Genomic DNA, 23604 nt, shown 5'->3' on the forward strand with positions numbered 1-23604 from the left:
GTGTGTGTGTGTGTGTGTGTGTGTGTGTGTGTGTGTGTGTGTGTTTTAAATTTCCTTGTCTATGATAATTCAGCTTTAAGATAACCAAACTTTTTTGGGGGGGATGAAGGGTTAGACTTGGAGCTTGAACTCAGGGCTTGGGCACTATCACTGAGCTTTTTTCTTTTGCTCAAGGCTAGCACTCTACCATTTGAGCCACAGTGCCACTTCCAGCCTTTTCTGTTTATATGGTGCTGAGGAATCAAACCCAAGGCTTCAGTGCATCCTTAGCAAGCACTCTACCACTGTCGCATTCCCATCCCAACCACACTTATTTTATTCATACTTCATGAACATTAAAATGGGAAGGCTTGAGGAAAGCTTACTGTGAGCTGGCATATTTGTTCATATTTGTTCAGGGCTTATGTTATTTATGTTACGGTAACTATGCCATTTTCTTGTTTTGTTATAGTGAGACCAAATTTTGAGGAAAGTGGACCAACATCAGTGGGGAGAAAGCATGAATTTATACGGTCAGAAAGTGAAAATTGGAGAATTTTTAGAGAGGAACAAAATGGAGAAGATGAAGATGGAGGCTGGAGATTAGCTGGATCAAGAAGGGATGGAGAGCGGTGGCGGCCCCACAGCCCTGGTAAGTGTTGTGTTATAAAGCACACAGGAACTGAAAGAAGGGGGAGTTTGGTGAAAATGTTTAGGATTAAAAGGAAAGTGCAGGTGGGTACCTGTGGTTCACACCTGTAATCCTAGCTACTCAGGAAGCTGAGATCTGAGGATCACGGTTCAAAGCCAGCCCAGGCAGGAAAAGTGTGTGAGACTCATCTCCAATAAACCACCAGAAAACCAGAAATGGCGCTGTGCTTCAAGTGGTAGAGCACTAGTCCTGAGCTGAAGAGCTGAGGGACAGCACCCAGGGCCAGAGTTCAAGCCCCATGACTGACCAAAAAAAAGGCAAATGCAAATTGTTTTAAAAAAAATTATTTATGCCAGTATTATTATGCCAGTATACTCAGCCTACTGTGAACTGTGAAAAAAATTCAAGAAACAACTCCTCAATACATAATACATTCAGTTGTTTGAAATCACTTTATTTTCCTGAGACATATAATACAGTTTAGTAGAAGCACCTGTCTGCAACCCAGAAAAAAATGATAGTTTTATTCAGTTTTGTCTAACTCTGAATCTTTTAAACCATCTTTAGCATTGTTTAAAATTTATAGTATTCGAGTGTTGGGGGAAAAAAACCCTAAGTATATAACTGTACATTTGAGAATATAATCTCTCTATTAGTATTTTTCCTGAATAAGAAAGGATTTTTTTCTTCTACATTTTTTTTCTTTCTGAAAATGTCATTTATATTTATTTGAAGAATGAACTTTAAACCCAGGTCAGAGACATAATCACAAGTTTGTTCTTTTGACTTTTGAAAAGGGAGACAGAATAATAGTGATTAGTAGTGTTTTAGATTCTTCTGTTGGACTCTTAAGAATGCTTCAAACTGTTCTTCTTAGACATTAGATACGCTGGTAATTGAAGACACTGGTGCTTTGTGTTAAAGTTCATTCTCGACCACAGTACTGATCCCTTGCCTCATGGTAATCAGATGCAACTGTGGCTCGTGCTGAGGGGTCAGTGTATGTGCATACATTGAGTTTTATGTACCTAATGATATTTTCTATAAGCCATATGCCAGATAAGATTACTTTTAATAGAGGAAACTATGGTGTAATTTTCTTTTACTTTTAAAATTAAGTTTTAGCCAAACCAGTAGCCTATGTCTTAGGAAACATTATGATAGGTATCCAGACTATTTTATGGAGTTGTAGGTAGGTAGAAATATACAAAAGTTAGTCTTTGAGTAAAGTTATGATGCATTTACACTAAGTCTTTGTGGTTGCCTCTTGCGCAAATTTTCAGTCATTAGTAGGCATTGTTTACGTCATAGGATCTAGGCAGTTTTCATCAATCTGTGTCCTGGGCAACCAAATGGTATAGTTCTCTTCAAGACATTGCAGCATTTTGTGCTGAGCTTGCCTGTAAGCAGAAGGGATTGTAGACTATGTTCCCAACAAGCCTTCAGTGAAGAATGGACCAGATTTGGGCTGAGCAAGAAGAAGAGAAATTCCAGCTAGTCAAAAACAAACAAGGTGAATGTTTTGGAAGATGAACAATGTTTCTAAGACCAAATGTGTGATGTTGATTCTATTAAAAGCAGTTAAACAAGTACAATTTTAATGTTCTACTGTTGCCCACCGCAGCCCACCTACAATTTAGATATGGATTGTCTTTCTCATATTTTTAGAACCCTTTTCCTTAATTTGACTTTAATATTTTGCCATCAACTTGACAGTTTTCCAAAACTTTTTATCCATATATTTTTAACATACATTTTGGAGAGTCTAAAGAGTCTAAACTAGGCGCATTTTTAAAAGCAGAAAGCGATTTACTTTTTAATGTAGCATACTGAAGGTTTAGTTTGATTACATCAGTTATAGGTTAACCCTTAAGTTATAATCTTTTGTTAGAATATTAGTAGAATATGAAATACAGTTGTTTTGACTAATTTATGAAAATAATGTCTTAAGCTTAGATGTAATGTCTGTAAAGCAATGTTAAGCCTTAATAAGCTGTCTGCCTTGCCTGCTGCTTTTTAGTTTCATGACTAATATTTTATTAGCTCTTGGTAAGATAGCAACAGAATTATGGGATGTAGTTTTATTAAAGTCGGGCTTATGGCTGGAGATAGATCATGGAGGACAGTGAAACATCCACTCTGGAAGCTGAATTTAGGAAACTCAAGTAGAGGGAAATAGGAGCCGGGGTGGGGGTGGGGGGTCTAGAAGGATAGATTCCTATCACAGTACATACTTAGGCTGTTTAGAAATGATAGGTGTAGACAGAGAACTTTGGAATTCAACATTTGACTTCAAGATTGCTTTCAAGTAATAGTTGTAGGTTTATATTTAAATAATCTGCATACAATAAAATTTCTCGAGTCTCATAGATGATAGTAAATAGTGTTTTGTTGTAAATAGAAGTATGAAATGTGAGATTAATATCTTTTTGTATCTTATGAGATGCTACTAGGATTTGGCATCATACTGTTTTGCTCCTTTGTTCTTTAGATTGCTGGCTCTAGCAAATTGGGTTTCAATAGTAAGACCATTTCACTTTTTCATTATTTATTTGTATATCTCCCAGCGGAGTAAGCAGTCATAAATAGAAAATTCTCATAGGTTAAAACTTTCCTTTCTTTTTAAGAATGTTTTATTCTTAGATTTGACAGATTTTAACAAGAATTTCTTTTTAAATAAAATAGCTTAATAGCTATCTTAGGCAGTCTTTTTCTGATGGAAAGTAGCTGCAATAAATAGTATGCTAGCTTAGATTTAGGAATGCCCCTGAGGGTGTTACACAGAAAGGAGAATTAAAAGATGAGAAAAGGGAAAAGAATAGCAGGCATGTTATTGTGGAAAAAGCAGCAGAGAATGTAGAATTGGATTCAACTTTGCTTTGTCATTGTGCCAGTTATATCTGCTGTTAAATTTTGAGTTTCTACTTAATCAATAAAATTAGGATAGTGAGTCATATATCTCTTCCAACATATAAGCTGCTAGAATTCCATACCGTTTGTTGGGAATCAAAATTACAAGAGCAAAGTTGGTACTAGTAAGTAGACAAAGTGTGTTTGATATTATGAATTGATAAAGGAAGCTAGTCTTATCCATATAGAGTAATATTTTCATGGGAACAAAGTTCCTTAATATCTGACAAAGGGAAGGCTTAAATTTTAGTTTCTGAAGATACTAAATGTTTGTCTTGGCTAGGAGTAGAATACATGTGTGGCTAATTGCTTTACTTTTTCTGCTTTGAGGATGTGGCATGGCAATACTTTAAATGTTGCTGTCACTTAGTGATGGTATGTATACTATGAACTCTGGGTTTCATTCACCTTCCTTAATTTTTCTCTTTAGGTGGATTGGCCCATTTGGATATCTTATCGATGAAGTTTCCATAATTTTATTTTTCAAATAGTATTATAAAACTTTTCTAACATTTATGTCCTCTCTCACCTCAGATGGCCCTCGCTCTTCAGGCTGGCGGGAGCACATGGAACGCCGTCGGAGGTTTGAGTTTGATTTTCGAGATCGAGATGATGAGCGGGGTTATCGAAGGGTGCGCTCTGGCAGTGGGAGCATGGATGATGACAGGGATAGCTTACCGGAATGGTGCTTAGAGGATGCTGAAGAAGAAATGGGTACATTTGATTCATCTGGAGCATTCCTTTCTCTAAAAGTAAGGAGTTTGTTTTTATTTTTACTTTGTTTTGTTTGTGCTGGTTCTAGGTGTTATGCTCTTATCTGCCTTTGTTGCCCAAGGCTGGCGCCCTATCACTTGTGCCTCAACTCCACTTGCGGCTTTTTGCTGGTTAACTGGCAATAAGAGTCTTTTGGATTTGTCTGGTTAGGCAGGCTTTGACTCTTGCTCCTTAAATCTTAGCCTCCTGAGTAGCTGGGATTACAAGTATGAGCTGCTGGTGCCTGGCAAGAAATTTATTTAAATGTCAGGACAGGCACTGACATTGTACCAAAGCCAAATATGTTGTCGACCTTCAGTTTTAATTTATTGTTACAGAAAGTACAGAAAGAGCCTATTCCTGAAGAGCAGGAGATGGACTTCCGGCCTGTGGAGGAAGGGGAGGAGTGCTCTGATTCTGAGGGTAGCCATAATGAAGAGGCCAAAGAACCTGATAAGACAAATAAGAAAGATGGAGAGAAAACAGACAGAATAGCAGTTGGTAAGACTCATTTTGTCTTTTTACCTTTTTTCCCCTCATCAAACCCAAACTTTGCTGAATTGATTTTGAGATTACTTGTGTTCCAGAAGCCAGTGAGGAAACACCCCAAACTTCATCTGCTAGACCAGGGTCTCCTTCAGACCATAAGCCTCAGGAAGCACCACAGTGTGAGAGGAAAGATGAACCAAAAACGGAACAGATAGAAAAAGCTGAAGAGGAGAGTCGGACAGAAAACAGTTTACCAGCCAAAGTGCCCAGCAGAGGGGATGGTATGTATCTATGAGAGTAGACAAGCTAAAGTCACAGGTTTATGTCTCTTGGGGGTCAGTTTTGGGAATCGATTATTTTACCAGTAACCTCAGTCAAGCACATATGTATCTTTCTTAGAATTCACCATATCAGAGTTAGAATATGCAAGGACATGGTTCTAGATTCTCACTTCCTAAGGTCTTGACAGCCTCTGAAGGCTCAGATTGGATCCTCTGCATTGGTTTGACTCCCCTGACAGTTAACTCCTTTGGTACTTCTGTGCCTGTCATCACACTAAAATGCCGTTGTTTCAAAAGAATACATAGATGAATCTAGAAGTCAGTCACCTTTGGTACAAAATAAGCTTATGGTATTATATAGCTCCTCTTCCTCCTTCTGAACTCTTTTTCAGGCCACATACTGTTTATTTCTTGTTGTTTGGGGATGAGTACATTTTTGTGGGTTTCATCGTAACATTTACATGCACGCATATAATGCTTCAGATGTCGTAACACTTAGTATTAAAAGGTTAAGTGATAAATTCACCGTAAAAATGTACACCTTGAGATGCCTCGTATGATCTTGCATCTGTGTCCCTTCATAGAGTTTCAGTCTTTTTAACAACCAACAGTTTCTTACACTATGACAAAGAATGATTGTTTTCCCCAATGGACAATGTTGAAGACTTGAACCAAGAATTTCTTTAGTTTTTTTATGTTTAGAACACAGTTGAATGGATGAATGAACAAATGAAGCAAGCAAGCATGTATTTGCCTTTCTACATATCAGGCACTGTGTGAACTGTACATCTTGAGATCTCCTTGACTCATAGTAGTTGCTTCTCAGTTACGTTGTGCCTCAGAAGTGCTTTCAGTGAACGTTCTTGACATGCCTGAAAGTCTTATTCTAGGAAGTTTCAGAATCTCAGAATCTCATCTAGACATGTATATTTTGAGACAGCTTCATAAATATGCTTACAAGGCTGACATTCTGTAGGGTGTTGAGTTGTGAATGTATCAGTAACCCAGGACAAAAATAATGATAGTTGACTATTGGCATATAGTTGGTATGCTTTGGGAAGCAAATAGTCTTTGAACATACCATAGAATAATAAGTAGAATTATGAGAGAACATTGCTGTACCAGAAAGCAGTAAGAATAAAGTGAGGAAGTAATCAAGGCACTGGCAAGAATCAATTCCTGGACTTATTTAAATGGGATGGGAGGTATCAAAAAGAAGCTTATGGGAAGTAGGTTGCAACTTAGATTAGATGGCTGTGTGTTAGGGTATCTTGTGATGAACTATACTCTGTCCTGTTAGACTTCTTAGCAATCATAAGATAGGCAGAGCACTGGTAAAGTGAGGTAGTGGCACATGAGATTTCAAAGTTGAAATTGGCAAGGCCTAGTAATTGACTGTTATTTATTGTATATCAGGGTAGAGAAGAGTCAAAGATGACTGAGGTATTTGAGAGGATTATGGTGCTGTTCTCAGGATTCATTGAGGTGCCCAGTGGGAGAGGAGAAATAAATTCAGTTTTGAATGTTTACTCTGAAGTATTAATAAGAAATTAAGTAGTGATAGCCAGAGGACAGTTGTAAATAAGGGACAAGTAGTAGTTAAGGTCTAGGTGGCACATACCTGTAATCCTAACTCTCAGGAAGCTAAGATGGGTGAATTTAAAAAGTTTGAGGCCAGCCTATACATTGTAAGATCCTGTTTCAACAAATAAAACAAATAATTACGTACACTTGGTAAAGATTAGGAAAAAAGACTGTGACTAGAATAATAGGTAATTCAGTTTTAGATGTGGGGAGGGGAAGGGAAAACAGAAATCATCAGAGACAAATAGTACAAGCCAGGAGAGTAGAGTGCATAGAAATTGAGAAAGGAGAAGTCATTTTAGAACTGGATTAATAACACCTGACGTGCAAAGAGACTGGATCATGAGGATGAGAAAGAGTCACTGAATTTGGCTGCTTTGCGTCACTTTACTGCACATCTTTGAGAGAGTTGGGAAGTATAGGTCACTGGGCAGTTAGGTAGTAGTAAAGTGGATACTGTTCATTAAAGCCCGATACAGAGTAAGGAGAAGAAGAATTTGGAGAGGCTATTTCTAACAGAACAAAGCCTTCAGAGGAGAAGCTGTAATTGTATCCAGTTACTTCTGCCTCCCCACTTCTACCCTCCTTAAGTGCCCTCATACCAAGTGATTAGAACTAGGAATCAAGATAGCTGCTTTTCCAATTTTTATCGTTACTGAGAAAAGCATCCTTCACTGTTCAGAGAGCATAAATAAAGCATGTAATGTATTGAATTGTTCTAATTATGATTCTGAATAGGTAATTATGTAGGATTATTGTATACATTTTCAATAAAGGTTTATATGAGATATGACAGACTTGAGAGATAATTAGGAGTCTTTGATTAATTTGGAAATAGTAAAGACAGTTAATTAAGAATCCAGGGGCTGAGAAGGTGGCTCAGTGGTAGAGCGCTTGCCTTGCATGCATGAGGCCCTGGGTTTGATTCCTCAGCACCATATAAGCAGAGAAAAAAAAAACAGAAATGGTGCTATGGCTCACATGGTAGCGCGCTAGCCTTGAGCTGAAGAGCTGAGGGACAGCTCCCAGGCCCAGATGAAGTTGACTCCCTTGCCAAGGGATCTGCCTGTAACTGTTGGGCAGATACTCTGTGTTATACAAAGATCTTGTAGAAAAACTCACCTTTGTTCTTCTGTGGACATAATGCTGTGATTCTTAGAGAGAAAATATTACACTTCTCAAGGAGTGGCTTCAGTGTTCATGGCAGAGTACACATTTCAGTTGGGCTTAGTTTTAGCAGCTGCCCACCTTAATAATGTAAAGTTAGCCTTTTTTTTTTTTTTTTTTTTTTTTTGGTCGTGGAGCCTGAACTCTCTGGAACGGGGCTCTGTCCCTCAGCTTTTCGGCTCAAGGTTAGCTCCCTACCACTTGAGCACAGCCCCACTTCCGGTTTTTTCTGCTTATGTGATCCTGAGGAATCAAACCCAGGGCCTCATTGCATGTGAGGCAAGCATTCTACCACTGAGCCACTTTCCCAGCCCTAAAGTTAGCCTTCTTAGAGTCTACGTCTTTGCAAAGATTATCAGTGTAACTTCTTTCCCTTTAGAAATGGTTCCTGATGTCCAGCAGCCCCTGACACAGCTCCCTTCAGACACAGCTTCTCCTCTTCTCATCCTTCCACCTCCTGTTTCCACTCCTAGTCCTGCCCTGCAGCCAGTTGAGCAACCTGTTGTTGGCGCTCCTGGTATGGGCAGTGTTTCTACAGAGCCAGATGATGAAGAGGGTCTCAAACACTTGGAACAGGTAATCACATTCATTCTTGTCTCTGTCCAAACTGCCGTAAAAAATTGGAAAGGCTTTATTGAATATTCAAATAAAGTACTTTTATACACTAGATTTTAAGTTCTCTAAAGGTTGGGTTATTTAGTATTTTTGTGAGTAATTGTCTTTCAAATAATTTCATGCTTATAAGTTTCTGCTATGTAGTAGCCATTTTGTCAGGTTATTTTTTGCTCTTCTGAGATTGCCCTTAGCTGTTTTCTTTTTTCTTTTGGACATTAAGGAATGCCAAAAATGGTGAAGACAGCAGCTGTGGATGATAACTTTTCTGAGGGTTTTTTGTTGTTGTTGTTGTATTTGTTGTGTTTTTGCCTAAAGTACAGCAGGGAGAATAGTTATAAGGTTACTAATGTCTCTAGATTTCTCTAATATATAGCATTGTTACAGGTAAAATAATGATAGCTTGCCCTTTTTTTTGGTGTGGTAGCTTGATTTTATACAAAAGAATTTCTCTTGCCTATGGGATAAGATGGTTAGAATCAGGATATGTTGAAGAATAGTAAGGGGTATTATGTTACTAAAACTTATTAAAGACTTTATTTGTAATTGTGTTTGTTGAGGCTCTTGTTCTATTAACCATTCTGCCTAAACATAAGGGTTTGTTTAGACTATTTAGAGTTGACCAGCAGCTTAATGATTTAGAAGCTTGTTAATGTATTATTAGAAGTCTGGGTTTATATCCATAAATAGTTTGCATTTCAATCTCAGTTTGCTTAATTGTTTTGAGACCTTGCTGAAAACTCGAACACCTTTGACTCTAGTTTTGTCTTTGTGTATAATAGGTTCTCTCACTGTCTATTTTGTGTTATTTTTTGAGATAGTTAAATTGTTACATGCTGTGTGCCTTAGATAGTGCCTTTCATAAAGAAAGTAGTCTTAAGAAGTGGCCATTATTATTACATGTCTGAATATTAATTTAGGATAACATTTCATTTTTTTGTTCCTAGCAAGCTGAGAAGATGGTGGCTTATCTCCAAGACAGTGCACTAGACGATGAGAGACTAGCATCAAAACTGCAAGAACATAGAGCTAAAGGAGTGTCAATTCCATTGATGCATGAAGCAATGCAGAAGTGGTATTATAAAGATCCTCAGGGAGAAATTCAAGGTAATTTGTTATTTCTCCTTTACTCTGCAATGTCTGCCATTGCCTCCAAAATGTCTTAGGAAGGAGATTTGTTTAATGTTAAAATGCACTATAGTGGAAAAAGAAGCCAACAAGCTTTCCTATAAATAGGAAGAAAAAAAATACTTGAATAATTTGATAACTAAATTAACAGTGCTATACTCTTTCTTAGCTCCAACATCTAGTTGGAGGTGGTAAGTTACTCATCTTTGTGCATTAGTCTTCCAGACCATTAAAAAGTGATGGCAATCTAGGAATGCTAATGCCAGTTTATAATCTCAGCACTAAGGAGGCTGAGGCAAGAGGATCAACAGTTCCAGGCCAGCCTGAGCCATAGGAGACCCTTTCTTAAAAGGTGGTTACAATATGTAACAATTTGAAATTGGCTGTATTTAGCATAATGCCTTATATATATATTAGTAGTTTACTTATTACCAGTAGTAATATTAGATGGTATCAATGTGTCATAGTTTGCCCATGTGAGTTTAGTTGTTGCCTATTATGAATAAAGCTTGTCTTTGTTCTGATGTTAGAGGAAAAACATGCAGTTTTTCACCTTAAATATAATATTTGCTGTGAGGCTTTCACTATTTTAGCATAGATCTATTCCTGCTTATTTTTTTTTAGTGAAAGTTGAATTTTGTCAACATTTCTTCTGCATCAATTGAAATGATTATGTAGTTCTTCCTTTATTCTATAATATAGTTATCACCCACCCTCCCTCTGTCTTTCCCTTGCTTGTCTTTACCTCCTTCTTCTCTGTTCCCCTCTCTCTCCTTCTACCTCCACCCTCCTCTTTGGTTTGTTGTGATATAGTCTGGTTATACTCTTACCTCACTTTCCTGAGGCTAGAATTACAGGCATGCATCACCATGTCTGGTGTACATTGATAAATCTTCATATATTGAACCATCCTTGCATTCTAGAAGTCTCATTTAGTCAAGGTGTATAATCTTTTTCATATGCTCCTGGTTTCTGCTTGTTATTTTATTTAGAATTCTTTTTTTTATTGGGGGGGGGGTTCCGGCCAGGGGCCTGAACTCTGGGCCTGAGCGCTGCCCCTCCGCTCTTCAGCTCAAGGCTAGCGCTCTACCACTTGAGCCACAGCTCCCACTTCCGGCTTTTTTCTTTTTGCTTATGTAGTGCTGAGGAATCGAACCCAGGGCCTCATGCATGCAAGGCAAGTGCTCTACCGCTGAGCCATCTTCCCAGCCCTTTATTTAGAATTCTTATGTCACTGTTTGCAAGGGATTTTGGACTTGGGTTTTGTTTAGCAGCATTGGGGATTAAGTTTACAGTGATCCCTCACTTATCTCAGGAGTTACATTCCAGAGACCCCTAAAATCGGTGAAAATCTTCAAAGTAGCAGCATTGTATTTATTTTATTATTTATATTTTTTAAGGCTTTATAAGCCCCACTTTCCTATAAACCTTTCCCACTCTCTTATTAACCTTTTCCATACTTATACTTAATATGTTCTTAAACACTTTCAACACTCTTTTTTTCTTTTTTCTTTTTTTGTCTGTTGTGGGGCTTGAACTCTAGGCCTGGGCACTGTCCCTGAGCTCTTCAGTTCAAGGCAAGCGCTCTACCACTTGAGCCACAGTGCCCACTTCTGGCTTTGCCTGTGTATGTGGTGCTGAGGAATTGAACCCAGGGCCTCATGCATGCGAGGCAAGCACTGTACTGCTGAGCCACTTCCCAGCCCCTTTCAACACTTTTTTTGTTTTGGTTTTTTTCTTTTTTTTAATTTATTCTGTCCTATATGTGTGGAAGACCTTGTCCTCACAAGAGGACAACTTCTGTTGGGGAAGCAGCCAGACCTTTTTTTTTTTTTTTTTTTTTTATGAGTCCCATGTGGAGCTCTAACACAGCTGAGCAAAACACATCCTGCTCAATTGTTTTCTTTTTTCTTTTTTTATTGTGAAAATACCATAGAGAGGGGTTACAATTACATTGGTAAGGTAACAAGTACATTTCTTATCAAGCATTGTGCCCTCCTCTTTGTTTCCCCCCATTCAACACTCTTAACCCTATGTAATTTTAACAACAGTCTTGTGGCTGCTGGACAAGTGTGTACAATTTGAGCCATGTCTCCAGTCCTTTTGTTTTTCAGAAAGGGTCTCATGCTAACTTTGCCCAGCTGGCCTTGGACTTCTTTGTCAAAAATCACATATATTATGGGTGCATCTTTTGGCTTTCTTGCACATTAAACCACTTGAGCCATACCTCTAGTCCTTTTTATTTTCTATTTTATCGATTTCTGCTTCTTATTTTCTCCATGTGTCATTTTAAATCAAACTTAGATTATTTGTTTAAATCAAAGAATAATTATATATAAATGTGTGTATATATATATATGTATATGTGTATGTGTGTAAAATGAGTAATAGTCTAGTACTTTACCACTGAGTCACATTCCCAGAACTGATTCCTCTTTTCTCATGTGAGGATTTGATACTGTAACCTTTTCTCTCAGTATCTTTGTTTTCAGAAGTTGATGTATATTTTCATTCATTTGTATATATTTGAAATTTTTCTTCCTTTTTAATCATTATGTGAAATATTTTTAGTTTTCAAGTGTATGGAGATTTTCATCTTTTGTTGATAGGTGGTTTGATTCTGTTTTCTGTTGTGATTTAAAAAATATAGTCTGTATGATTCCAGTTTTGTGTATATGTGTGTATGTGTCCAAGGCTGCTGGTCTACCACTTGACCCACCACTCCACTCTTGCTTTCTGGTAATTATTGTATATAAGAATCTTAAGAGACTGTCTTCAAACTATGATCCTCAGATCTCAGTCTCCTGAGTAGCTAGGGTATAGGCATACTTGCATAACAGCAGTGCAAATGAATAAAGAAACAATAAATAAGACTTATTCCAATATTATTTCTCTTGTGTTTGTAATTGTTTCTGTTGTAATTTGCCTTCAGAGATAAATTAAGACACTGTAAAATTTTTCTATGTATTTGCTGGTACTACGGCTTGAATTCAATGCGATAGGCCCTCACTTAGCTTTTTCAATCAAGTCTAATTCTCTGTCACTTGAGCCACAATTGCTATCTCCAGACTTTTGCTTGTTAATTGGAGATAAGAGTCTCAGATTTTTGCCTATGCTAGTTTCAAACCTTGATCCTCATATCCCATCCTCCTGAGTAGCTTGGATGGCAGCACCTGGCAAGACACTGTAAAATCTTATATAAAGATCAGACCCAAAAGCCTTTTTTTTTTCCTTTGTGATTTTATTGCCCTGTTGTTTCATTCTCTTACAGGTCCCTTCAATAATCAGGAGATGGCAGAATGGTTTCAGGCAGGCTATTTTACAATGTCTTTGCTTGTGAAGAGAGCATGTGATGAAAGCTTCCAGCCTCTTGGTGACATAATGAAAATGTGGGGAAGGGTTCCTTTCTCCCCAGGTCCAGCTCCCCCTCCTCATATGGTAAGTACCTTCCAACTGGCATTTCTTTTAAATACAGCAGCACTTGTTACTCTTTGAAACACAACCTTGTAATTTTATCTACAGAGAAAACAGTCATAGTTTATTTGAAATTAATTCAAGTTAATTCATTCTCTTTCAGTGAGACACTGAAACTGAGCTGTAATGACATTTTGACTTTGTGTGTGTGAGTGTGAGTGCGAGTGCGTGCGCGCACGGTTTTCCTGGGGCTTGAACTCAGTACTGGACTCAAGACTAGCACACTACCACTTGAACTACAGCTCCTGGCTTTTTAACTGGCTAATTGTAGATAAAATTCTCAGGGACTGTCCTACCTGGACTGGCTTTGAACCATGATCCTATGTCTTAGCCTACTGCGTAGCTAGTATTACAGGCATGAGCCACTGGTGCCTGTCATTGTAATGATCTTTTCAAAACTTGGCTGTAGTCAGGAATGCAAGAAGGCACATGTGTACAAATGTGCACATGTGTGCAATGTGAACACACACACACAATAAAAACACACCCCTTTGGTACCTTTCCTTATCCTGACCTACCTACTAACTCCTATTTGATATTATGGTTCTACCTTTTCAAAGCTCATTCCATGTCATAGTGTTCATTTTATTCATTTATCAAAGCTCTTATTATAGCATTTATTTGTTTGTTTACTATTCTTCAACACAGCCTCTGTTACCACTGGTTAGAATATGCATTTCATCCTCTCCCCTCCATTTGTCTCTTTATGGCTTATAAAGTTCTTAAGTTTGAAGCTCACCCTAAAACAGATGCCACGAGTACTTGAGGCTGTTTCAAGAACTTGAATCTTTGGCTGGACAATTTTTTCTCTTGAAGCTGCTACTAGCCTCTCCTAATTAGTATTCTTTTTGGAGATCTCATGTTTCCATCTCTAAATTAGAGCAAGTAGTGACTGGCCATGGTTAAAAGTGACCTTAGTCAGAAACATTGTATAAACTCTGATTCACACATTGCAGTTGATGGCCTATCATTGATTATATATTGAGGTCTTTTGTGGTAAGTTCTTTTTTTTAAGTTTGTTTATTATTAAAAGGTGATGTATAGAGGTGTTACAGTTATATATCAGGTAAAGAATATATTTCTTCTACTCAGGAGGCTGAGATCTGAGGTTCATGGTTCAAACCAGCCTGGGCAACAAAATCCATGAGACACTATCTCCAATAAACCACCAGAAAACTGGAAATGGCGCTATGGCTCAAGTGGTAGAGTACTCGCCTTGAGCTGAAGAGCTCAGGGACAGAGCCCAGGCCCAGATTTCAAGCCCCACGACCAACCAAAACAAAGGAATACATTTCTTTTTGGACAGTATCACCCTTCCTTGCTCTCTCTGAGTGTGGTAATGAGATGAAGATAAGTAAGACATAGCCTCTGTAATCTAGAGAGTTTATAGGCAAGCATAAGCGGCCCTCATTCTTTGCCATGACTCGGATTCATAGATGAAGAGAATTTTCCTACTTCTTTTATTCTAAAGAAAAACTATGCTATATATTGTTGTTTATGGACTTAACTTACACACCAAGTTTGAGCCTTATTTCTCTTCTCTGAAATTGAGATATAAATTTTATTTTGCATATGTCAAGGGCTAAAAGCTCTCACTTGGATCTTGCTTGCTCCCATCCATTTCCAACTTGTGCTACAGGAGCTGAGCCCTGATTGAGGCTCTACTCAAGTAGAAAAACTTTGGGAAGCTCTGCTTCTCTTGAGAAATACTAGCTTTGCTCTAAGTAGCACTGATAGAGTTTACTCTCCTGATCAATAGTCCTCAAAACTTCAGTTTTCATGTAGAAGCTTCAGCTCAGCCCAGAGTCGCTTCTGTTTTATGGTGTTTAATGAGAAAGAAAAAATGTGACTGAAGTTCAGATTATCCCTGCCTTAAAATAATGTATATCATCTTAATGTTTTCTTTCAAACTATAACTAGCATATACGAAAGATACCAACTGTTTACTCATAATTTGCCTAGGTTTAGTCTGTTCTAGCCATATGCTTTTATTTTTGTTATCTTATGATTCATATTTCTTTTTTCCATTTTGACTTTCTCAGAAGAAAAATTCTGACCATGTTTTAAATACAAGCTAAAAGTTCAGGGATTTGCCACAAGTTATTATTTGTAACTTATGATGTAGTAATAGCAGTAGAAACACCTGATTTTTTGCTACAAAGTTGCAGTTTTCAAAGTTCTTTTCATAGTCTCAACATTTTAAAGATATTTATATACTGGCCTACTGTCTTCATCATATGCCATTGCAAAATTCCTTACATAATACTTACTTTAACCGGTAATTTTACTGTTTTCTGTATTGTTTTGTTTCCCTCAATTTTTCATAATCTCCAAATTTAGAAATCAGTTTTTAAGACTGGGTGTAATATGTCATTTTTCAGTTATAGTCATGTCTCTGGATGGAGCACAATTCAGCGTGATGGGAGAAGAACCTCTAAATAAGGAAGGGACCCATCCTTCCCATCCTTGCCTTAGGGAATCTCTTATACTGTCAAAACCACATTACTCCACTAGATGTCATTGTTAGGATTTTTTGTTTTTCTTTTTTTTGGGGCGGGGGAGGTATGTTGTGGTTGTTTTTTTTTGGGGGGTGGGTCCAGTCGTGGGGCCTGAATTCTGGGCCTGGACGCTGTCCCTCAGCTCTTCAGCTCAAGGCTAACACTCTACCACTTGAGCCACAGCGCCACTTCCAGCTTTTTTCTTTTTGCTTATGTAGTGCTGAGGCATCGAACCCAGGGCCTCAGGCATGCAAGGCAAGCGCTCTACCACTGAGCCACCTTCCCAGCCCTGGTTGTTTTGTTTTTGTTTTGTCAGTCGTGGGGCTTGAATTCAGGACCTGGATACTACCCCTGAGCTCTTTTGACTGTGGCTCTACCACTTTGAGCCACAATTCCATTTCCAGTTTTCTTTTTTTTTTTTGTCGGTCGTGGGGCTTGAACTCTGGGCCTGAGCGCTGTCCCTCAGCTCTTCAGCTCAAGGTGACCGCCCTACCACTTGAGCTACAGCGCCACTTCCGGTTTTTTGGTGGTTTATTGGAGATAGGAGTCTCACGGTCTTTCCTGCCCGGGCTGGCTTTGAACCGCGATCCTCAGATCTCAGCCTCCTGAGTAGCTAGGACTACAGGCGTGAGCCACCAGCGCCCGGCTCCAGTTTTCTGATGGTTAATTAGAGGTAAGAGTCTTAGACTTTGCTGCTCAAGCTGGCTTTGAACTGCAGTCCTTAATCTGAGCCTGTGGAGTAGATAGGATTACAAGTGTGAACCACTAGCACCCAGCTTGTTTAGGTTTCTAAATGTGTTAGAATTTTTAGTTTGGGATAAAGGATTGAGTAGAAAGGAGTTGAAGGTGTTAGATTTATTTACTTTCAGATAAACAGACCAGTAACTTTTATGCCCTTTGCCATTTACTTAATGGTGTTTCTTTTTCTACCTCTTTATTAATAGGGGGAATTGGACCAGGAACGTCTGGCCAGGCAACAGGAACTCAGCACCTTATACCACATGCAACACCTTCAGTATCAGCAGTTCTTAATACAGTAAGAGCAGTAGTAATGTAATAGTATATATCTGCAGCACCAAACGAGCCTGAGATAGACCAAGTCTTACCTTTACCGCAAGATTGAAGGCTTCCGTGATATTTCAGAAGCCTACTATTTACCACTATCCAAGTGGTTGAGAGGCTCAACTCTAAATGGTATAGAGAAGACACATAAGTGAGAGGATGGGAAGAAGTTAAACTTTATCCTGTTAGGAATGGTGTGAACTGATGGCAGAATCACTCAGGTTCTTTATCCCTTTTAGTCCCTGCCCCTTTACTTCATTATCTATATATATGTTATGTATATACACACATACATATTATATTTGGGGTGTGTGTGTGTGTGTGTGTGTAAGGGGTCTCTGTGTCCTCTAAAAATTATAAGATACATTTGATTGCTATTTCTAATGGTGCTAATTTGGAGGTGATTTACTGAAATTTGTTTTTTGTTGTGTCAGTCGGATAAAATGAATGTAGCTCTATGTCACGCCTCTATTTTTTTCTTAACTTTTTGAAGACAACAGTATGCGCAGGTTTTGAATCACCAGCAGAAAGCAGCTTTGCCATCCCAGCATCAGCAACAGCTAGCTCTTCTTCTCCAGCAATTCCAGGCCCTGAAGATGAGGTTGGTGGTCATTCCATAATGTTGCTACATTGTATGTGTGTACAAGTATGTCTGCCTAAAAGAGACACAAGAAATGTTGGTACAATGTGTGGATTCTAGCATCAAAATAGTCACATGTAACATACAATATGATCTTAAAAAAATAGTTTAGCTAGAGGTAGACATTTGTTTATTTTAACTCACAGAGGATACTTTTTATCTGCCAGTTCTAATAAGGCATGAACTCAGGGCCTGGACACTGTCACTGAGGTTTTTGGTTTTTTCCGTGCGGGGCTCAAGGCTGGTGCTCTACCACTTCAGCCACACCTCTGCTTCTGGCTTTTTGGTGATTAATTGGGTATAAGAATCTCACAGTCCTTACTGCCTAGGCTGGCTTGGAACTGTAATCCTCGGATCTCATCCTCCTGAATAATTAGGATTATAGACGTGAACTGCCTGCTCCAGGCCTAGAGAATATATTTTGAATACTAACCAAAGAGTAGTAAAAACACTTGAGAAGCATTAGAGCCTCATGGGCTCTATAGCAGGAGAATTATACCCTAAGAGTTTAATTTCTTATTTACCTGTTAATCTCAAAAAAAAATTAATAATGCTACATAAGGTGTGATTTTTCGGGAATCTTCAAAGCATTAAGGTAGATATTCAGAAAAGATAGATTCAGTGATAGTGTTGTTTCTGCTGTTTCAGACTATCATTCAGGATATTTGCCTTAGCTCCTGAAATGTGTGTTACTGCTCCCAAATGTTCCATTTAATCAAAGTGATTTTCATTTCTCCTTTGAGCTCTACCCCATGTAGCAAGTAGATAGATAGTGGTGAGACCTCTGTTTTAAAGTTATACAAACTGGGACTCTTAAAGACAAGGACTTGACTAACCTAACACAAGCAAAACTCCAGAGGAAAATAAGAAAATACAAAATTTTGGCTTTTCCATCACAGCATGTTTTGCCATGACTGTTATTGAGATAATCTGGATTTCTTTGAGAAGCATGTGTGGCCATTATTTAGAAATATTTGTGGGTTGGAGGCATGGCTCAGGTGATAGAGCACCAGCCAGTGAGTGAAAGCAAGCATCAGGTGGCTAGTTTGAGTCCTGGTCAATGATCACTGCTTCTAATTTTGCTCCTTTCCTAATTGCTTTGGTAGTATTAGGTTTTATTTAAAATAATGAAAGTTTTCTGACCAAATAATCTGGAAAAGTGACCTACAAGTTATATAGAGATTCTCTTTGTCCTGTTTTTGCAAGTAACAAGAACACATTCTTGTTCTTTTCCCCTTTTGCAGAATATCTGATCAGAACCTGATTCCCTCAGTAACGAGGTCTGTGTCGGTGCCAGATACTGGCTCTATATGGGAGCTTCAGCCAGCTGCTTCACAACCCACAGGTAAAAACTTGGATTTGCTTTTGGTACATGCCCAAGGATTTAGACTGTAATAATAGTTTATGATTCAAGTGAAAATTATCAGATTTTGATCCATTTTTATTGAATATTAACAAAAAGTTTCATTTTAATAGACCAAGAAAAAGATTACATCCATATGTTGAAAATGTACTTTAAATTTGTTAGAAATTGTTTACTATATATTTATTGAATATTTTGAATCAGCTTCTTTCTTTTTTTAATGTTACCTCAAAGCAACGTGGAGAAGTATTGGGATTAAATGAAGGTCTGAGTGAATGGTAGATAAGTGATTTACCACTGAATCATACCTCTAGCCATAGAAAAGTCTGTTTATCTCTTCAGTCATGGTATGAGGTGAGAGGAAGCAGAAGTGAAAACATAAGTAACAGTTATCTCTCCTTTTGTGCTGGTACTGGGGACTAACTTGGGCCAACACATCCTGCTTGGTTTTTTCCATTCAAAGCTAATGCTCTACCATTTGAGCCACACCTCTTTTGAATTAAAGATTGAGACATAATGCTAATTAACACTACAGATTGTCAATAATTTGAGGAAGAGAAAAGCCTGTTTTGAAGTGAATACCTTTCTTTGTTTTCTAATCTTTGGAAATTTTGAAAACTTAGAAGTTATTAAGAAGAGATAATTGAGTTTGAAGATTCTCAAGTACCTTAAATGCAGAATTTTCTGAGGTGTTGTGCCAACAAGCTGTAGTTTTCTGTTTAGTTTAGTTTTGTTTTTTTTGTTGGTTGCGAGGCTTGAACTCTGGGCCTGGGTGCTGTCCCTGAGCTCTGTCAATTCAAAGAAGCACTCTACCACTTGAGCCACAGCACCACTAAGCTATAGTTTTCTTAACATTGATTCTGAAGGTTATTACAGTGGGACTTACTGTTCTCCTGTAGAAACTTTTCATACTATGTATAAAATATTTTTTCCTGGTATTTATAGATAAGATGTTAAAATATTCTGTAGTATTATAGAAATTCTTAAGTATTTTATTAAATAATTTTTCTTTGAGCTTATATTAATCCAAGGTCCTTAAACTAGTCCATACATTTTTGATTTTTGTTTGTTTTGGTCGGTCATGGGGCTTGAACTCAGGGACTAGGCACTGTCCCTAAGCTTTTCTGCTCATGGCTAGTGCTCTACCACTTTGAGCCACAGTTCTGCTACAGTTTTCTCATGGTTAATTGGAGATGAGTCTCACAGACTTTCATGTCCAGTCAGGTTTTGAACCTCCATCCTCAGATCTCAGCCTCCTGAGTAACTAGATTACAGGTGTGACCTCCCAGTGCCAGGCCACAAATTTTATTCAGACAACATTTAATAGTTCAGAAATTGATTATAGTAGAAATTTAGAAAATAGAGACTGTTGAAAACTAGTTCAAGGGAAATAAGAAAAATGTCCTTAAACTAAGAAGAAAAGAAACTAAGATTAAAAGAGGGTAGATAATGTTAGCAATAGCCTCATAGTCACCCACAGGATCGACAAGGAAGAAACACCCAAACCAAGAATGTGTGCTTTAAAAAATAAAAATAAAAAATAAAGAAAAATGTCCTTAGAAGCCTTTATTTGTTAACTTCTTGGTCTGATCCTGTGTTGCTTTTAGGCCAGCCAGACCAAATGTTTTCTGTAGGACCTAGCCAGTCTTTCCAGAGTCATCCCCAGTCTGGCTGTAGTGTGTGTGCTGTCTTCTTATTAGGATGAATTTATGTTTTTAACCATTCTTAAATGAATTAACAATTACAGTGGCAGTTAATACATTACGTTGAGCAGCCACTCCAATACACTGGGGTTTAAATCCTGGTATTGTGAAATTTTTGTTTATCTGTGAAGATGAGCATATGAACAAGTGTTACTGGGATTTTTAACAATGAAATCAGTTTCCCAGTGAAGGCCTCATATTTCCTTTCTTCTAGATGTATTAATATGGGTAGGAACTACAGCATACTTAAAGTTCACTCTGCTTGAAAGCTTAGCAGCAGAGTGACACATCTCTATATTCCCAGTATGTCAAGGAGGCTGAAGCTGGAAAATCTTGAAGTTGATGCCAGCCTGGGCTACATAGCAAGAATATGTTTTACATAGAAAGTAAAATGCTGGGTGCTAGTAGCTCACACTTAGAATCCTAGCTAACTACTCATCAGGCTGAAATCTGAGGAATGTGATTTGAAACCAGCTGGGGCAGTAAAATCCATGAGACTCTTAACTCTAAAAAGCCTCAAGTGGAGCTGTGGCTCAAAGTATTAGAGCCATAAAAGCTCAAGGACAGCACCTAAACTCTTGAGTTCAAGCCCCAAGACCAGCACCAAAAAAAAAAAAACCCTGATGCCAGTGGCTCACAACTTTAATCCTAGCTGTTCAGGAGGCTGAAACCCTTTCCTGCCCAAGCAGGGGAAGTCCATGAGTCTCTAACCTCCAATTAACCACCAGAATCCAGAGCTGTACTACTACTGCCCAGGCCCTGAGCTCAAGACCTGGGACTGGTGTGCATATACACACACACACACAACCAATGTGTATGATATGGCTTGTGCAGGCACAGAAAAGGCTTTCCACAGTGTACTGTGAGTGTGATCTCTCACTTCCATCATTTTTACCCTTGTTTGCAGTTTGGGAAGGCAGTAGTGTGTGGGATCTTCCCCTGGACACTACAGCACCAGGCCCTGCCCTAGAACAGCTTCAGCAACTGGAGAAGGCCAAAGCTGCAAAGGTTTGAAGCTCACTCTTTCTTGGTGGGGCACAACGCACAGTTGTACCTTCTCTCCCTCTCCCTCTCCCTTCTTCTCTCTCTCTCTCTTTCTCTCTCTCTCTCTGGTCAGCTATAAATTTTGGTTTACTGCTATTTACCTGGTATAGTATGTTTAAAATCTATTATTCTGCCTTTTTTTTCTTAAAAACCCTCAAAACAATTCAAATTAATGTATAAATGTTGGTTGACAGTTACATTGATCATGGTCATATTAATAGTTGTATTATTTGTGTTATGAACATTTTATAAGTACTAAGACTGAGAAAAATACCCATTATGTTGTTTATTAGACCTCATGGTCTGACTTGAGTTCCCACACTGAACTTTTATAGTCATTTTCTAGTCATGTATGAAACTGAGGCTTAGTAGTGTCATACCTTGTGTTCCATTCACGTTTTCTGGAGAGCTAGAATCTTGAATTTCGGTTTTAATATTTTTCAAAAGAGAATGTCTATTTTTTGCCAATCCTGTGGCTTGAACTCAGGGCCTGGGCACTGTCCCTAGGCTTCTTTTGCTCAAGGCTAGCACTCTACCACTTATCCATAGTTTTACTTCCTGCTTTTTCTGTTTACATGGTACTGAGGAATTAAACCTGTGTTTCATTCATGTTAAGCAAGCACTTTACCACTACGCTACGTTCTCAGCCTGAGAACTATTTAGAAGTGTGAGAACAAGTTGAACTCAAAGAACAGTAAATAAAATGAGTCTGGCTTGGAAATTACATTTGAGAAATGAAAAAAAATGAAGAGACTCAAGAAGGTGAGGCAGGCCAGTTATAAGGAGCCTTGTGTTTATTATATCAAGGAATTAGCATTTATTTTTAGAATAGAGTAATGTTTTTCATGGAGATTGTGTTAAGCTAAGGAACTTGGACAAAGCTAGATGTGAGGAAACTAGATTTAGGAATGATGAGGCTGATAATTGCTATTACTTCCTGACAGCTTTACTACATAGGTGCTAATACCTTGTAGCCACCACTGCTAGATCTTCTGTCAGAAAAATCTTTGTAATGATGAGTAAAAAAACACCAGTCCCAGAAGAGTTCTGACATTGCTGTCACTGGACACTTGCTGTCACACACACACACACACACACACACACACACACACACACACACACACGATACAATGTAGTGTGAAGTGAGGAGATGATCAAAAGTGAGAGGAGAAGCATTAAGTGTAGAAGAGTATACAGCTGTAGTAGTTATTTAACATAGGGTTTCATCACCCACCTGTAACACAAAAGTAGCTAAGCTAATGACAGTGTCTCTACCTCCTACTTTCTGTGACAACTTGACTTAGTCCTTTTTGGGTTATTCCATGTATTTAAGAATATTCTTATACAATCCCAGCTAGAGCAGGAGAGAAGAGAGGCGGAAATGAGGGCAAAACGGGAAGAGGAGGAACGAAAGAGGCAAGAAGAGCTCCGAAGGCAACAGGAAGAAATGCTTCGGAGGCAGCAGGAGGAAGAGAGGAAACGGCGGGAGGAGGAAGAGCTTGCCCGAAGGAAACAGGTAAATCTCTGAGGACTCTTGCTTGTAGAGTAGCTCTTGGTTAGAACTGTGGTAGTCTGCACACCTCATACCACCATCCACAGGATAACAGAAGCAGTGTCTATTGTCTACCAACACCCAATGCAAAACTATTGATAGGTTTTGGAATTCATTTCCTTTGCATAATTTCCTACAGTTTATAAATGAGTTAGATTTCAAGGCGAAGCCTGCCTCCCTCTTTAAAAAATTTTGATATTACTGGGGTTTTTGTACTCAGGGTGTTTTGCTTGCTGGGCAAGCACACCATCACTTGAGGCATGCTTCAAACCCATTTTACTTTGGCTGATCTCAGACTATGTCCTCTTATCTATACCTCCTTAGATAGATGTGAGCCACTATACTTGGCTTGTTTGTTATGATGAATCTTACTACCTTTTTGCCCTGCTGGGCCTTGAATCATGATCCTTCTGATCTCTGCCTCTTGAGTAGTTGGATTTATAGGCATGTATCACCCTGGTCTATTCTTAATACTAAAAACATGAGAATGTAATGTTTGGTTCATAACATTAAATGTTATGTTATTTATAAAGTCAAATGGGTTTTTTAAAACATTGTAGTAATGCCTGTGGCTCACAACTATAACCCTAGCTACTCAGGCTGAGATCTGAGGATAGAGGTTCAAAGTCAATCCAGGAAACTCATTGATAATATCCAGTTAATCACCAAGAAGCCAGAAGTGGAGCTGTGGCTCAAATAGTAGAATAGTAGAG

At 38.4% G+C, this 23604-nt stretch overlaps 1 protein-coding gene across 1 annotated transcript in view; it reads left to right on the forward strand.

Moving 5' to 3' along the window:
• The window catches only part of Gigyf2 (GRB10 interacting GYF protein 2), a 154299-nt gene that overhangs the window by 107120 nt on the left and 23575 nt on the right, over positions 1-23604 (forward strand). Inside the window, exons 10-21 of the mRNA XM_013022428.1 lie at positions 452-631; positions 4076-4293; positions 4633-4795; positions 4882-5064; positions 8195-8391; positions 9375-9534; positions 12827-12993; positions 16472-16563; positions 17083-17190; positions 18474-18574; positions 21203-21303; positions 22694-22855. Coding sequence (XP_012877882.1) covers positions 452-631; positions 4076-4293; positions 4633-4795; positions 4882-5064; positions 8195-8391; positions 9375-9534; positions 12827-12993; positions 16472-16563; positions 17083-17190; positions 18474-18574; positions 21203-21303; positions 22694-22855 — 1832 coding nt within the window. The remainder of the gene's footprint in view (positions 1-451; positions 632-4075; positions 4294-4632; positions 4796-4881; positions 5065-8194; positions 8392-9374; positions 9535-12826; positions 12994-16471; positions 16564-17082; positions 17191-18473; positions 18575-21202; positions 21304-22693; positions 22856-23604) is intronic.

The sequence above is a fragment of the Dipodomys ordii genome, unplaced genomic scaffold, assembly GCF_000151885.1.
Source record: "Dipodomys ordii isolate 6190 unplaced genomic scaffold, Dord_2.0 Scaffold1, whole genome shotgun sequence".
NCBI classification, from domain to species: domain Eukaryota; kingdom Metazoa; phylum Chordata; class Mammalia; order Rodentia; family Heteromyidae; genus Dipodomys; species Dipodomys ordii.